This window comes from Myotis daubentonii, chromosome 4 (genome assembly GCF_963259705.1).
Source record: "Myotis daubentonii chromosome 4, mMyoDau2.1, whole genome shotgun sequence".
Classification (NCBI taxonomy): Eukaryota; Metazoa; Chordata; class Mammalia; order Chiroptera; family Vespertilionidae; genus Myotis; species Myotis daubentonii.
In genome coordinates, this window is record NC_081843.1 from 113370434 (window position 1) to 113386502 (window position 16069).

A 16069-nucleotide genomic window follows, 5' to 3' on the forward strand; every position below is an offset into this window, starting at 1 on the left:
TCTGTCAGGGATGACAGTTGTTCCTACTTCCCCTACACATCGTGTGGCCACAGTCAGCACCTGAGCCGGACCCAGGAAGGGCCTGAACCTGCTTGACAACTCAGGTGCTCATGCCCATAAGGAAGCTGATGGACACGGGGGCGCCTATAAAGATGAGAGGCTGCAAGGCACAGACATTCATGCAACCAGCCAGCATTCAGGTTCCCCCCCCCCCCGTGTTCCAGACACTGCCCCAGGCCCTGGGAATGCAGAACAGGAAGAGACAGGGGCTGCCCAGAGGAGCCAGCCCGTCCAAGGGGAGGTGCCCTTGGGCCTGTGCTGGGCCTCTGGCCACACGTGCGGAGGCAGGGCCCGCACCAACCCCGGAGGCGTCTCCTTTCTGAGCCGGACAAGGCGTGGAGGAGCCGGCCGTGACGGACTGGCACAGGGCGGCCTTTAAAACAAGCCAAGCAGAGGCACCCCTTTTAGGGAGCCCCTGGCCCATGCGGTTGAGTCAGCCACGTCCTTCTGAACAGAAATGCTCAGGAGGGAGGAAACGGTGAGGCTCCGGACGTGGAGGGAGTCCCCCAGAGGGGCCTTCGTCTCCGAGGGGCACCCCAATATTTCCATTTGGGAGAAAAAGACTCAGGCAGTAAGGGCCTAGGACGATGGGCGTCTGGAGTGACCTCAGGCTTTTTCCATCACGCCGACGGGGCACAAGGAGCGATTTGTCCCTTTTATTTATTTATTTCCCATTTTAAAGGATTTTCCTTTCTCCCTCCCACCCCCTCTCCCGGCCACTCCGATTTGGGTTTTCCATCTGACTCATAATTCCTTCTGGAAGTGGAGCGGAATTCATAAAAGTGGGGGTGGGGGAGCGGGGAGCCCCACGGCGCCTTCACTACCCACCTCCCCGCTGAGCCGGGCCCGCGCCCGGGACGGCGGCGGCAATCGCAGCCCGGCGACCGGGTGACCCGGTGACCGGGCGGCAGGGTCTGCGGCGGGCGGCGCTGCAGCGGCCTCGGCACCCCGGCCGCCCGCGGGCGCGAGAGTGCGCGGCGGTGCGGGCCGCGGGGGGCGTGCGCGCGGGAGGCGGAGCGGGGTGCGCCCCTCGCCGGCGCCCCGCCGCCGCTCGCCCTCCGCCCGCCGCCAGCGCCCGGCCCCCGCGGCCCCGGCTCCGGGCGCGGGAGGGAGAAAGCCAGGCCGGTGTCCGCGGCGTCCGGCGGCGGCAGCTGGGCGGCACATCTGGCGGCAGCGCCGGCCCCCGCCCCGCCCCGCCCCCCGCCCGCGCCGGGAGCGCCGCCGCGGCCAGAGGTTCCATTTCGCGCGGAGCGTTTCCGAGGCCGGAGCGAGCGGGGCGGGGCGGGCGCTCGCGGCTTCTCTCCCGGGGGCGGCTCCATGGGGATGTGTTCACGGCAGGAGCGGATCCAGAAGGACATCGACGTGGTGCTCCAGCGGTCCCGGGCCGACACGGACTGCCTGTTCGCAGGTGAGCGCCGCCCGACCCCGGCCCCGGCCCAGTCCCCGGCCCCGGCCCCCGGCCCCCGGCTCCCCGCCCGAGTGCGGACCGCGGCGCGCGTCCCCGATTCGGGGTTCGTTTGGCAACAGCTGCTGCGGCGGGAGCGGGCGCGGGAGCCCGCGGGGGAGGGGGCGAGGCCGGTCTCCCCCGCCCCCAGGTCAGGGGCAGCCCGCAGCTTTGGGGCAGGACCCGGGGGCTCGGCGTGTTGGGGGGGGGGCTTCGCTGTATTGTTGCCCCCGCCCCGTGCGCGCCCCGCTTGTCCGAGCTCCTCGGGGTTTCGGCGGCAGCCGCGACCGACCGAGCGGGCGGCGGGACCGGCGGGCTTGCGCCGCGGGCTGAGCAGCCGGGAACCGAGGCCGCAGGGGCAGCGCCGGGGACCTCGGGCTCCGCAGCTCCGCCCGGCGGTGCGCGGTCCAGGGAGAGGGGGGCCTGCGGAGAGGGGCCCGGAGGCCCGGCGTCCTCCCCGGCGGCTGCCCCGCGCCCACCTCGCTCCCGGGGGAGGGATCGCTTTTGGCTTTCGCAGCCGGGAGATTGGCGAGGGCGCTTCCGGCTGCCCGACCCGGCGATTCCCAATTCTCGCTGTTGCCATGGCACCGGCACTTGTTGAGGGGGGTGGGGTGGGGGCTCCCACGGCGCGGGTCCCGGGCATCCCTCCCGCGTCCAGGGGGTCCCCGTGGCTGCCCAGCCTCGCCTCCCGGGGGGAAGGGGTCGGGGTCGGGCCTCTGGCTCCACCGCCTGGAACCCCACCCCCGACCCGGGTACATCCCCACCCCGCGGGGCAGCTCCTAACAGGACTTTCTCGGTCAGATTTCAGGTACTCGGACTCCACCTTTACCTTCACGTACGTCGGCGGCCCCAAAAGGTATGTGTCTCCAGTTGCTTCATTTCCTGTTCACATGCCTGCGTTTCCTTTGTTCTCACTGTTCCGTGTCTGGGATTTTCTTTCTTTCTTTTTTTGCTCTTGTTGTCCTCTAACCACATCCCAAGTCTGAGGTCCTGGCTCTAAATGGCAAAGGGGAAGTGGACGTGTGATGCCCGCGCTGGAAGCGCAGGCCGCAGCGGAGCAGAACCCGCCGCCCGTCACGTTCCAGCGGCTCTGGCAGCAGCTGGCTCCCGGGGTGTCTGGGGGTTGATGCAGCCAACCGGGTGCAGCACTGCGATCCTGGGTGGGAAGTGAAGTGGGTCCGAGACCCGGGGTGGCACGCAGTAGTGAGGTCCCAGGCCGTGGTTTTCCTGGCGAGCTGCTTGCTGCTCCAGGTTCCCGTGTTGACTACCGTGGACATCAGCACGCAGCCTGCCAGTTCTCCATACTCTCCTGTGTGTGTGGTGTGTGTGTGTGTGTGTGTGTGTGTGTGTGTGTGTCTGGGCTTTGAGGAGTGGTGCTCTGGTGTGTGTGTGTGTGTGTGTGTGTGTGTGTGTGTGTGTGTCTGGGCTTTGAGGAGTGGTGCTCTGGTTTCCACACTTGGCTGGAGGAAAGCGTTTGGCAGGCGCGTGTAGCTGGAGCGTATCATCACTTCTTCCTTGAGGGGGAGGATGGCACATGCATGTATGAACCCTGAATTGTTCACAGTGCGAAACTGTGTATTTCGGAGGTGGAGTTAGCATGAGAGGTCGCGGTGGGGACGGGCCTGGCGGTCCTCACTTGTGAAGTTGGGGTTTTCTCCCCGTAGCCCCGGGGGGACACGGTGGCTTCACAGGGCAGTGGCCGCCTAGGGAAGCTGTCTGAGATGCCGCCTGGCACTGAGGACCTGACATTCAGTAGCACCTGATCACGTTCCAAAATGTCTCTTAGCTGATGGCAACGTATGAACGCATTCACTGCAGAAGAGCCTTTCTTCTGTACACGGAGCTTTTAAAAGCTGGGAATTAATGTGAATCTTAAAGATGCTTGGGTTCTGGGCTGCAGTCTACATCTCCAGAAAGCTGTAGTGAAAACAGTGGTCAGGTCTTCCACAGCCTCAGGATTGTGTTTTGTCTTTTCATTTTATTTTTTTGGTCTCCCCCCCATTTTTAAATTGAATTTATTGAGGTGACATTGGTTAATGAAATCATACAGATTCCAGGTGTACAGTTCTATAATACAACATCTGCATATTGTATTGTGTTCAGCATCCCAAGTGTTGATTTGATTTACTAGTTGAAAATATAACATATAATATTGGGAGAGAATAAAATCATAGTGCTTCTTAATTTACCGTCATCTTTGTAATTGTGAATAAAAAGAATAAATTAGAGAAGATTCAACTAAATTAACACTACTCCTACACTTACTAGCCAGAGATACGTTGGTGTATGACTAATATCTTCCTGGATATTTTTAAAGATATACTTCTATTGATTTCAGAGAGGAAGGGAGAGGGAGAGAGAAACATCAATGATGAGAGAATCATTGATCAGCTGCCTCCTGCACGCCCCCCACTGGGGATCTAGCCCAAAACCCGGACTTGTGCCCTTGACTGGAATCGAACCCGGGACCCCTTAGTCCGGAGGCCGACGCTCTCTCCACTGAGCCAAACCGGGTAGGGCTTCCTGGATTGCTTTAACAGTTAAAATACAGGCATACCTCTGAGATATTGTGGGTTTGGCTCCAAATCACCACAAATAAAGCGAATATCGCAATAAAGCGAATAACAGGAATATTTTGGTTTTCCAGTGCCTGTAAAAGTTACGTTTACACTCTACTGTAGTCTGTTAAGTGAGCAATAGCATTATGTTAAAAACACCATGTATTTACCTTAATTAAAAAGCTACTCTATTGATAAAAAATGTTAACCGACTGACATCTGAGCTGTCAGCAAGCCCTGAGGGTCTTCCCTTCAGTCTATACCTCGTAAGACACAGTGTCTGTGAAGTGCAGTGGCCTGAGGATGGCCCTGCATTGAACCCCCCCCCCCCCCAGCAGTCAGCACCTGCTCCAGGGGTCTGTTGGGTAAAGCCCGGGTAAGCTTTTCAACACACTAGCTTTATTATTATTATTAATATTTTTTATTATGGACAGTATTAGCTGTATTATTTTCAATTAGATGCCTCAGTTTACTCATCTGTACAATGAGAGGAGATGTACTGTCCACCTAGTCTCTCTAAGACCTGGGAGTAGGTGCCGCAGAAAGAGTCTTTATCAGCAAATTACAGAACCCGTGTTCAGGAAACGGGGAGGCGGCTGGCTGGGTGAATAATTAACTACTGGAGATACCATCCGTTCTCACTTGTAGGAGCCGGGCCATCCTTGCTGTGGAAGGAAGAGGTGGTTCCTTTCGGTGTAATCCCACTGAGGGACAGTGTTTGCTTGTGCCGCTGAGCGTGTTTCTTAAACTCTCCGAGCCTCCGTTTGCACATCCCAAGATGAGAACAGGAATACCATGAGCCTTCCGATTAGAGAAAAGGCCATGACCGCGGTCTTCCAGCTGACCTGCAGTCAGAGAAACATGCTTGTGGGCCAAGGCGCAAGGCCTGGTGACCTGATTGCTTGGTCTGCGCATAGCTCGTTCTGCACAGCAGTCCTGTGTCCCAGGTGGTTCTGGTGGAGTCGCGGGAGCCCCTTTCATGCCAGTCCCTCTAGGGGTTTGTGGCTAGGAGCAGAGAAGACCTTTTTTTTCCTCCGCCCCGAAAATAAAAGTATAAAAAAATATGTTGTTTTAACTACATTAGAACCTGATACTTATCATGTATTTCTCATTGCGACGTGTCAGTGGAGCACTTAAAATGACCTTGCTCTCTTTTGGTTTAATGTGCTTATCAACCCAAAGTATTCAATTAATAGAGTCATTTTGGGTAAATTAGACTTACTTCACCATTAAAGGAATTTTATGGAGAGATAGGACATGATTATCTTTAATTATATGTAACCATCATTTCATCTAAAACATTGTGGACGTATTTCAAGAATAATTTCCAATTCAAGTTACGTGTAGATAAAACTTAAAATACCATTTCCTTTCTGTCACCTTCCCAGCATGAGTTCCACTTTGTTCTAAAGGAGAGGGTTGATCTTCCATGTTCCCACTCAAAAAAAGTAACATTGAGCATTTTTTTTACCATGTGCTTTTTTTGCGTGTTTCTGTGGGTTAAGAGAAAATGCCAGGAGGCGACAGTGTCAGGCCTGGCTGGTGGCCGGGTGCATTGGCCTTGCGTTTGGAGGGCAGCAGAGGGACACAGGGCCTGCGAATGTTTGTTACTCTGACTGTCGGTGAGGATGTGGGCGGGGGCAGACGGTCAGCTGGAAGACGGAGTTCATGGCCTTTTCTCTAATCGGAAGGCTCATGGTATTCCTGTTCTCACCTTGGGATGTGCAAACGGAGGCTCGGGGAGTTTAAGAAACACGCTCAGATGGACTCCGTTACCTGACAGAGTGCCTCGTACCCCTGCTCTGTCCCGCCTGAGACCCGGGCTCCTTTCTGTACACGCGTGTTCTCAGGCTCTGAGCATGGAGCCCTGGAACATCCAAAAATTAGGCCGAGGCTTGCTTGAGAAAGAAGTGGTTTTGGTGTCTTTGATGGAGAAGCAATGAGAAAGGAAGTGTTAAATGTGATGAACTTGGTTGTTAATGCCGACTACAGATGCCCGAGAACTTGTATGTGCTCGGCAAGACGAATCCATTTTAGCGATGGCCCGTGTAGCCCCTCTGATTCCTGGTCTCTCCTTGGGGTAACTCCACGGCCGCCCGGGGTCAGGGCCTGCCACAGGCTCCCACCGGGGCGGCCTCCTGATTTCAGGGTTGTGCCAAGACCGCAAACCAGGGGCCTCAGCGGCACATGATTTGTGAGCTGATTGCAAAAGTTGCTCCTTCCCTCGACTCAGTCCTGCTGGGATCTCTGACTCGTTCTTGGTCCCTTGTCATTGGCATGAAGACCACAGCGTTAGGCTTCTGGCCCTTCTTGTCACTGGCGGTCAGACGTGCAGTAAGCGACAGAAGAAATCAAAGGGATCCAGTGGGCGGTGACAGCTGCTGAGGGGATGGGACATCTGGACATCTGGCTGGGTCTCGGGGCCAGTGCCTCACACAGACAGGAGAGCAAGGGGGCCCCGGGGCCTGGCCCCGCCCCTGTGGGGGGCCTGATCAGCGCGGAGGTTTTGTAAACACACAAACAGTAGTTGTTATTGTAAAAAGATTTAGAAAAACGGAACCAAGAACATGATTTCTCCATCTCCTGTTCATATATTAGGGTTTATTCCTTCAGAATTTTTATCTGTCTGTGTGCATAGGACAGTGATCGGCAAACTGCAGCTCGTGAGCCACATGCAGCTCTTTGGCCCCTTGAATGTGGCTCTTCCACAAAATGCCACTGGCGGGCGTGCACGTACAGTGCGAAGTTGACTTAAAACTTTAAGTGAAGTTTATTAAGTTAATTTTAGGGAACGTTGTGGAGTGAAAGAAGATGTAGTGTCGAGGATTGAGAAAGGTATGTTGAGATGGTTTGGACATATAGAGAGGATGAGCGAAAGGAGATGGACGAAACAAGTACACAAGACGCGTGTGGATGGGAGAGTTGGAAGGGGTCGGCCTCAGCGAACGTACCTCCATCAGATTGAGGACGTTTTTAGCAAAGGCCAGCTTAGGAGTCCCCTGATTAAGTTAATAACAATGTACCTACCTATATAGTTTAAGTTTAAAAAACTTGGCTCTCAAAAGAAATTCCAATCGTTGTACTGTTAATATTTGGCCCTGTTGACTAATGAGTTTGCCGACCACTGGCCTAGGAGGTGGATGTGTCCAAAGCCTGTGTCATATTCCTTTGAGACCTCGCTGCATTTCACCCAAGACTATACCTGGGTCTCTTTTTTAGAAAGTATTTACTTCAGGTTTAAATTGGGAGTTTTTCCAGTCCAGGGGTGGGACTCTGCCCAGGAACCCTCATGCTTATATTAGAAATGATCGATACTTTAGACATGGGCATGGCTGCAGAGGTGCCCTCTTGGCAGTGTGAAAAGACAGTCCCGCCGGTGGTCGGGGGGAGCATGGCATCTTGGAGGTGTGCCCCTAGTTTCAGGAGCTTCTGTCCACCAGATGTTTTGGAGCAGCGCCCGGGACACAGCAAGTGTACTGCTCTCCACCAGTCCTCACATTGTGGATGTGCAAACTGAGGCTGGCCACCCCCTCCTCTCCCGGGCCTTTGCCTGTGCTGCCTGGGACAGCCATCCACACCCTGCGCCCCCTCCCCTCCCCGTCTCAGGCCTCGGCAGCCTGCGCTGCCCAGATCTTCCCGCAGCTGAATTCCCCTGGAGTAGCCTCTCCTGCCTCCCAGCAGGGCTTTCTGAGATGCTGTCACCAGGCCCTGTCAGCGCCTGCTCACTGATAGCGGTGGGGGAGCCCCTTGGCCAGGGCCTGTCCCGTGCAGTGCAGCGCCCCAGCCCCTCCCTGCCGAGTACAGTGTCCCCTCTCAGTGACCAGATGCTGACCGCGTCCCCGGTGGCTGCCAGGAGGGCTTCTGGCAGGTGAGAGGCAGCTGCCTAAACACCGTGACCAGGTGTGGGAGGGGGAGGGCTGGTGACGGGACTCAGAGTGACAGATTGCCCAGCGCATCACCAGCCCTGTTGTCTGGGCCACAGGCCCTTGTGTAGGGTGACAGGGAGTGACGGGGACTGGGGCACAGTGGAGAGTGTGGACTCTGTAAAGTATTTACTTCAGGGTTAAAAAATCAGCGTTCTGGTGATCAAGCAGAGTTTTGGGGCGAGGGCTCATCCACCGGGCTCCCCAGCGTGTCATTCTTGCCCCTGGGATGCCGTGGAGGGAACTTAGTTGGTTGCCAAGTGCATTTGTTCCCTTTTGACTTTCTTAGGAGAAATCCCGGTGCCTGGAGGAGGGATTTCCACTGTGAAAGGGGCGCATGCTCATTCTGGAAATCTGGAAAGAGGCAATTACCTGGAGCCTCCAGTACCCTTGCGGTTTCGGAATGAAAAGAACGATCATTTAGGAATTAAAAAGTAGCCTGTTCCTCTTGACAACGGGGACCTGCTCATTGTAATTTTGTCTTATCAATTATTATCCAAAATAACGACTTCACAACAAAGTGCGTTCGTTGGAGGCCTGGGGACCTGCCTGGGCAGCTGGGTGGCCGTGGGCAGCTGGCGGCAGCTGGACGAGTGAGTCGGGCTCGCACCCCTTTCTCAAGCACAGCTGCTCTGCCTCTTTCCTGTTCTGTATGAAACTTTTATTTTTTTTTTGGAAAAAGGTTTCACTGTTAAAGGAGTTTTAAAACCACTGGCCAAAAATAACCACCACATTTAGCACAAGCATAGCTTTATGGAGGCTTCTGTGTTCTTTAAAATATGTTTTTATTAATTCCAGAGAGGAAGGGAGAGGGGGAGAGAGAAACAGCAGTGATGAGAGGGGATCATTGACGGGCTGCCTCCTGCACGGCCCTGGAGCAGTGGTTCTCAACCTTCTGGCCCTTTAATACAGTTCCTCATGTTGTGGTGACCCCCAACCATAACATTATTTTCCTTGCTACTTCATAACTGTAATGTTGCTACTGTTATGAATTGTCATGTAAATATCTGATATGCAGGATGGTCTTAGGCGACCCCTGTGAAAGGGTCGTTCGGCCGCCAAAGGGGTCGCGACCCACAGGTTGAGAACCGCTGTCCTGGAGGCTTCTATATTAACAGCACATTTAAACTCCATTTATTTCACGGATTAAGAGACGACTGCCAGCCGTGTTTATTGGGCATACTCTGCTGTCCTTTTTGCCTACTTGACATCCTGTGTTTGCAAAAAGATCGAGTAGGTATTTTGTCAGCCGTTGTGCATTTCATAGCGACAGGTACGAGGCCGGGGTGATTGAGATAACTCGCCGTTACTAGGAGGAGTGGTTGCAGTGTGAGTTTAAGGGGCATAGGCTGAACTGGAGGAGCTGGGAATGTTGGGGATGGGAGGGACTGACGGATGCCAGGGCAGGACTGGAAACCTGCCGGTTGTCAGGCAAGTGCCTGAGCCCAGGGCTGGCATCAGTAGTCAGAAAACGATGAACATCGGCTGTGCAACCTTGTGCAAATATTGGGCCCATCTGTTTAAGTTCCCCGTCATTTCTCTCTGCAGCATTAGAAAGAATCACACAGAGACATGTCCTCAGTCCTACACTATTTTGTAATTCTGGGCACAGCTTTGCTTTGGGGTATAGGCTGTGGCGGAGAGAAATCTTGCTTTATGGGCGCTGCCACGGACTTCCGATGACATTTCAGTCAAGTTGTTGCCATCTCATCTCTCTCTTATTTATTCTCTCTGTTTCTGAAATCCCATCTTCCACGCACCCCAGGAAAGACTTAAGAAGCAAGGCTTTTGTTGATAATGCTTGTCATTCTGTTTTATTGTGACATAATTTAGGATTTCTGTTCGGTCGTCTCACTGCAATGCCAGACAGCTGGGGCTGCCGCATTACAGCAACCCATCGTCTTCTCGTTAAAAGCAGCTTCTCCCTCTGCCTTTCCCTGGTTAGCGTCACGTCACCTGGGCCAGGTACGGGGCTCCCAGTCTGGGGTTTCGCAGCCCAGCTCTCCCACCTCTTTCAGAGCCCCGCCGGCTGTTGTTGAAATCGTCCTTGGCGTCTTCGTCCCTCCCCATGTCGCCACTTGACGGAGGTCAATCACTCTATAACTCGGCGTCTTTCAGTTCTTGGTGAACAGCTTCTCTCCCATCAGTGTACTTGTGCCCGAACTCTGTAAGCACGGATTTAATCATAGCATTTACCGGCTCAGAAACCTTAAGAGCAGCCATGGTTTCCTCCATCTCACACTCCAACCCTATCCTTGGCTTTCGGGAGCCGCCTTCCCACCCCGCGTTGACGTATATTTTTCAAGCTTCCAAACACCAGCTTACGACTCTTTGCTCATTGACCTCCTCCTCTCTGCGCTCAACAATGGTTTGTGTAATTTAGTGCCTTAAGCACACACAGCTGTTCAAGGCTCATTGATTGGTAACATCTATGTCGGCTAATACACTTGGTTTTGAATATCAAGATCACGGGTTTATTATCACAAAGACCAGTCCACTTAAACTTGCCTTTGATCGAGAGTGGCATCTCTGGAAAATATATGACGGGTTTATGCTCCAGGAGTGGGTAGAGTGAGAGGATGAATAGAGCAAGGTGAGGATGCGAAGGCAGTGACATCTGAGGCGGGGGGCGGGGGGAGGGTAGGATGAGCGTATAGATAGGTTCTACCCAGTCCGTTATAGAGCAACAGTAAATCTGGAGGATGGTTTATTTGCATACCAGTGACATCCTAGTTTGTGGCTGACGCCCCGGTGTATTTAATGGAGGGTGACGAATCAGTCAGTGTTAAATTTAAGAGGGGACTCGCTTCAGCCTTTGTGCGGTCAGATCCATTTTCCCTGGACAGAAATTAGTGGCAGAAAGGAGTTAGCTGGCTGCTGACCGACTGCCCCCAGGGCGGGTTCTGTCTGCCATTGGGAAATGCCAGGCGCCTCTCCGCGTGGCCTGCCAGAGGCGGAGGGTCTCAGCCGCCTCGGAAGCGCTGTAGTTGTCTGGATTCAAAAACAAGTGTAGATTGTTATCCAAGAATCACTTGGAGCAGGTTTTAGTATCTGAAGTATAGAACCGCAAGCCAGAGACCAATACAGCTACCACCCATTTGTCAGGCGCCCACAGCCAAGAAGAAGAGAATTTCAGACACAATTGGAAAACAAGAGACAAAAATACGATTCCCGACAGAGCTGTGTGGAAGAGAGAATAAGGCCGGCCGCGTGGCTCCGGGGTTGAGCGTGGACATACGAGCCAGGAGGTCACAGTTTGATTCCCGGGCAGGGCACAGGCCCGGGTTGCAGGCCTGATCCCAGTGCGGGGTGTGCAGGGGCCAGCAGATCGATGATTCTCTTTCATCACTGATGTTTCTCTCTCTCCCTCTTTCTTCCTCTCTGAAGTCAATAAAAATATTAAAAAAAATAAAGGAGAGGATGCCTAAAATACAGCGAATGTTTCTGAGTATTTCTTAAAGGGCAGGAATATTTTTCCTGCGTTATGTGATAGCATTTCCCAAACGGTTGAATTAGATGGTAGGTACGTGACCCACTGTGTCCAGGGAAGCCTTTTTTAAACAGTGACCAGGGCTGGCTTTCCGAGCCTTTTCTGTGTCAGCGTGGATTACGAATATCCGAGAGGTGAGAGGAGGACTCGGGGTTCTCACTTACGTGATTACAGGCCTGGAACATCTCGAGAGAGTTGTTTTGTGGAAAACGCTTTGGCAAACTCCAAGTCTTACTCATTGAAAATAGTTTCTGAGTCAACAGTCCACTATAATGGAAATGGAAATTGCCGACTCACATTGAGGCCTGAAGAATTTATTTTCAGTAATTTGTATAGAACTTGCTTGGTAGCAAGAAAAGCTTCAGTCAAAGGCATTTGGCGTCTCATGCCACTGACTTCTCCCCATGAGCGTGCATTTCCCTGGGCCTCTCTCTCTCTCTCTCTCTCTCTCTCTCTCTCTCTCTCTCTCTCTCTCTCCTCTCTCCCCTGTCGTGTTGCGTCCAGTTATGATAAGGGCTCTCAGCCATGCTTACTCATCAAAGGCCCGAAGTTACCAGGTTCCCCGGCACACAGTTCACAGTCAGCCTCACAGGAGTGTGAGCGACAGATCATGATTCTGTGAGATCATTGTGTCCTCGAAAAGTCTGTCCCTTGGACCCAGGGGAGCTGTGATGGGAGATGCTCTCGGAGAAGTTCATGGTGAGGGAAATCTGGGCTTTCTCCAAATGTTTTTTGTTTCTTTGATAAAGTACATTTAGAAAATCAATGAGGGTATCCATTTTGTAAAATCATTCTCCTCCCAGTGACCAAATGAGAAATTTACTGAAGGAGTTTTTTAAATTTATTTTTAAAATCCTTACCTGGGGATATTTTTCCTATGGATCTTTAGAGAAAGTGGACGTGAGGGAGGGAGTGAAGGAGAGCGAGAGAAACATCAATGTGAGAGAGACACATGGATTGATTGCCTCCCACATGTGCCTCGGCCGGGCCAAGGATCAAACCTGCAACTGAGGTACCTTGGTAACCTATATTATGGTTTTAAAATGTAGCTAATTACATAGAAGAAAATTGCAATCTTAAGTAAGAAGTCTATTAGTTTTATTCAAATATAGATTATAAAACTATACTAAAAAGTAACTATTTTATATTTCAAGAAATACTAAGAACTATTGTGAAAAGTCTATGCCTATTACAGAAACATAAAGTTTAATGTCATTGCACTTTTCAAATAAAACCAATAGGAGTTGGTACCCTCAGATATTTCTATGGCTGAATACTGAGCTTAAACATAAACATATTGGAGAAATTTCTCTCTTGCTCACATCTTTACATGCATAAACCTGCAAAATTGAAATGACGATAAATTTTAAGTCCCCCCCCTGAAACATACAAAGATTACATTTTAAACGATACACGCAGACATTAAGAAACTAACGTTTTATTTCTTTCTCTCTAACATACACATACACACATGCCCATACCTACCGTCCTCAAAGATGGGAAGCATTGAGAATTGAGTTACCCTGGAAAACAATTTTTAAGGTGGAGAGGAGTCCATAGGCAAGGGACAGTCTATAATTTTAAAAACTTCTGATACCACAGTACAGCTTTTAGAACCACCCCAGAGATACATGAAATTCTTAATGCGCAGAGGTTGGGCTGTCTTTGCAGGTGAATTATAGTCTAAATATTTTCCAGGGCTTATGAAATTGCATTTTATATTTTCCAAAGAACATATTGCAGATGTTGATTAAGTAGTAAGATCATTTTTAAAAATTACTCACCACCTATAACATTGCTGCATGGTACAGCAGAGGGAGGGAGCCAGTCACATGGGCCAAATAGTTTAACTTCCCCGGGTCTTGATTTTACCATCTGTGAAATGGCAGCAAGGATACCGCAGGGTTTGCGGGACTGAATTAGATCGACTGCTTGGAAGGGGTCCTGGAGACCACTCGAGGCTCAGTGGTTCTCTAGAAGGAACTTAGTCTCCGTGATGTTTTATGACGACAGAAGAACATGGGGAAAATCAGCAAAAGGCCAGGACTCGTCGGGCGAAGTCCAGGAGGAGCGGGCTCGGTGTCAGTGGTCACGGCCCAGCCTGAGCCTGACTCCTGGGGTCTGGGCCCCGCGAGCGAGCAGAAGGAGGAGAGAAAAACAGCCTCTTTCATTTGCATAGGACAGCTGCTCTGATGGACTTGGAAACGCAGATTTTTCTCAGTTTGGAAAGACGCACTATCATTGAGTACCAGCTTCTCCAAAAACTGTATTAAATGCGCACAAAAGTGGACATAAGGAGAGCAATGGCATTCACACGGCGCGCGCTGTCCTGTGTTTCCAGTGTCACGGAGTCCAGGGGAAAGCCTTGTCTGTGTATAGCCCAGAGCTTCTCCGGACTCACGCCGGGCCGCGCCCAGGGGCCCAGCCTGCGCCCGAGACGCTGCCGCGCCTCCCCAGGTCCTGGGTCCCCTCTTCCCCTGTGACTGTGGATGCAGTTAGGGCTCTTTTTTCTTTTTAAATTTGAAAAATGATAGGTTTCGGGCTATATTTCTTATTTGCTTACCCTTGTATTTTTTCTCTTATTAAAAATTTTTTTCCCCCTGATTGATTTGAGAGAGGAAAGGAGAAGGAGAGAGAAAAATCGATGTGAGAGAGAGAAACATCACCCGAAACACCCCCGGGAATCGAACCGGTGACCTTTTGGTGCCCGGGATGATGCTCAACCCACTAAGCCACACTGGCCAGGGCTCTTTCTTTTTCCCTGAAATTGAATTGTGTGATGGTGAAGACGCAGTATCTCTGGATTCAGCTCCAACGTGTTTCGGGGCCACTACGAGGGCCCATCGCCCGGCAGGCCCCTCCCATCATCAGCCCCCCAGCCGGAGAGGCCTTCACGCCTGCGGGTGCCTCTGGCAGCTCCCCAGCTGTTCTCACATCGTCTGACACAGCACCCCTCTCTGGGAGGAAAAATCTTTTATTTCCGGGCTGCGTCCTAGCTTTACCCAGCAGGCAGGGGGCGGCTCCACTGCCCGTGGCGGGGGGGACACTCAGATGCGTGACCTGTTCTTTGGAGGCTCCATCCTCACTTCTGCCGACACCGGCCGATGACTGTCACCGCGCCCTCCTGCGAGTGGTCCGGAGGCTTACCCTGATAGACAGTAGTCAGGGGACACCTCCCGAGACCCCAGTGGCTGGCCGCGCCTGGACACGCTGCCGTGTTCCTGTGCCTGCATTCTCAAGGGGCAACAGCACGCCGGCACTGACTTCCTTCTCCTCCACAATTTCACGGGTAGAAGACTTGTTCTCACTGTAGACCTTAGCAGCCTCGGCATCCAATTTCCTTTCTTTCCTGATTAAGTCGAGAACTTAATCACCTTTTCACGTAAGGCAGCGCTTTATGGGTCCTCGGTGGCGGATCTGAATTGCCAAGAGCACTCCCGGGGAGCTCTGCGGCCGTTGTTAAGTAAAATGAGAGTCATGAGCGCAGATGCCCGAGGTGCCAGGACAGCTGATCTGATAACGGACTTAGCTCCTGGTGACCGATGGGTGGGGAGTGAGTGCAGGGGGAGGCGGCGGGCGAAGGTGGCTCGGGTCCCTGGCTGCTCTGAGCAGCGCACAGTGGAGAGCTGATGGACTCTTTATTTCTAGGATTTTCCGTTTAATATTTCGATTGACCACTGGTAACTAACACTATGGATAAAAGGGGACTACTGTATATTTTAGGGACATGAGTAAAAACACATGAGTTTTATTATTAAGAAAATTCAAGAACTGAACCAAGTTTCCTGAAACTCCGTGGGCGAGGAGCTGACAGGGGCAACACCCCTGGGACAGACAGATCACCTCGAAGTCCTGCTGTCGGGGTGCCCGCACAGTGAGCCCGGGCCTTGTGTGTGCTGGCCGGCCTCTCGGTTACGCTCATCGTGTCCTGGCCATGGCGAAGCCTTTGGGAGGAGAGGTGTCTGGGACAACGTACGCACACGGAGAGCCTGGGTCGCCGCAGCACTCACATTTTTAATTAAAGGGTCTGCTTGATCATTTAAATAAATTTTAAGCGTCATAATAAAGGGAATGCTTTTCAGATTCTGTGGGAAAGGACACTTGTCACTAGGCTTGCCTCTTGGGTGGCCTTGCTTTCCTTAGCCTGGGTCGGCGCCCCGTGTCAGCGTTTTCCCAGCTTCCTCCACCTTCCACCCCTCACCCTCCTCCTCCTCCTGAATCCCCTGTGGAGTGGGACCCGGCAGAGCTGGGCTGGGGGGGGCGGTCATCCGTAAACTGTGTTCCCCCTGCTCCTCCACTCACTGTGTGTTCCCGCCTCTGAATGTGTCTGTCTGTCCACAGTGTATATTTCCTGTGCACACGTCTACGTGTGATAGGGCAGCTGTGACCACAGTTGACTTGGGGGAAATGGATGATGTAGAGGAGATACCAGTCACACTCAGCAAAGGAAAACATCGCTGGCTCAGGAAGGGCTCTTCCTGCTCCCTGCCTTTCATACGCCGGTCACCCCGGCTTCCCCTTCTAAGGATTAGTCTCCAAGCCATGCTGGGCGCCTGTGGTTAGAGGACAGAATTACCCAAACAGATTTAACCAA

The 16069-nt window shown here is 52.6% G+C and overlaps 1 protein-coding gene across 4 annotated transcripts in view; it reads left to right on the forward strand.

The window, feature by feature from the left end:
- The first annotated feature begins 1008 nt into the window (after window positions 1-1008).
- PARP8 (poly(ADP-ribose) polymerase family member 8) overlaps window positions 1009-16069 on the forward strand; it is a 141557-nt gene continuing 126496 nt past the window's right edge. Inside the window, exons 1-2 of one of the 4 annotated variants that reach the window (XM_059695003.1) lie at window positions 1009-1468; window positions 2306-2360. In XM_059695003.1, coding sequence (XP_059550986.1) covers window positions 1378-1468; window positions 2306-2360 — 146 coding nt within the window. In that variant the 5' untranslated portion in view covers window positions 1009-1377. The remainder of the gene's footprint in view (window positions 1469-2305; window positions 2361-16069) is intronic. The other 3 variants (XM_059695002.1, XM_059695001.1, XM_059695000.1) reach the window with 3 other exon arrangements.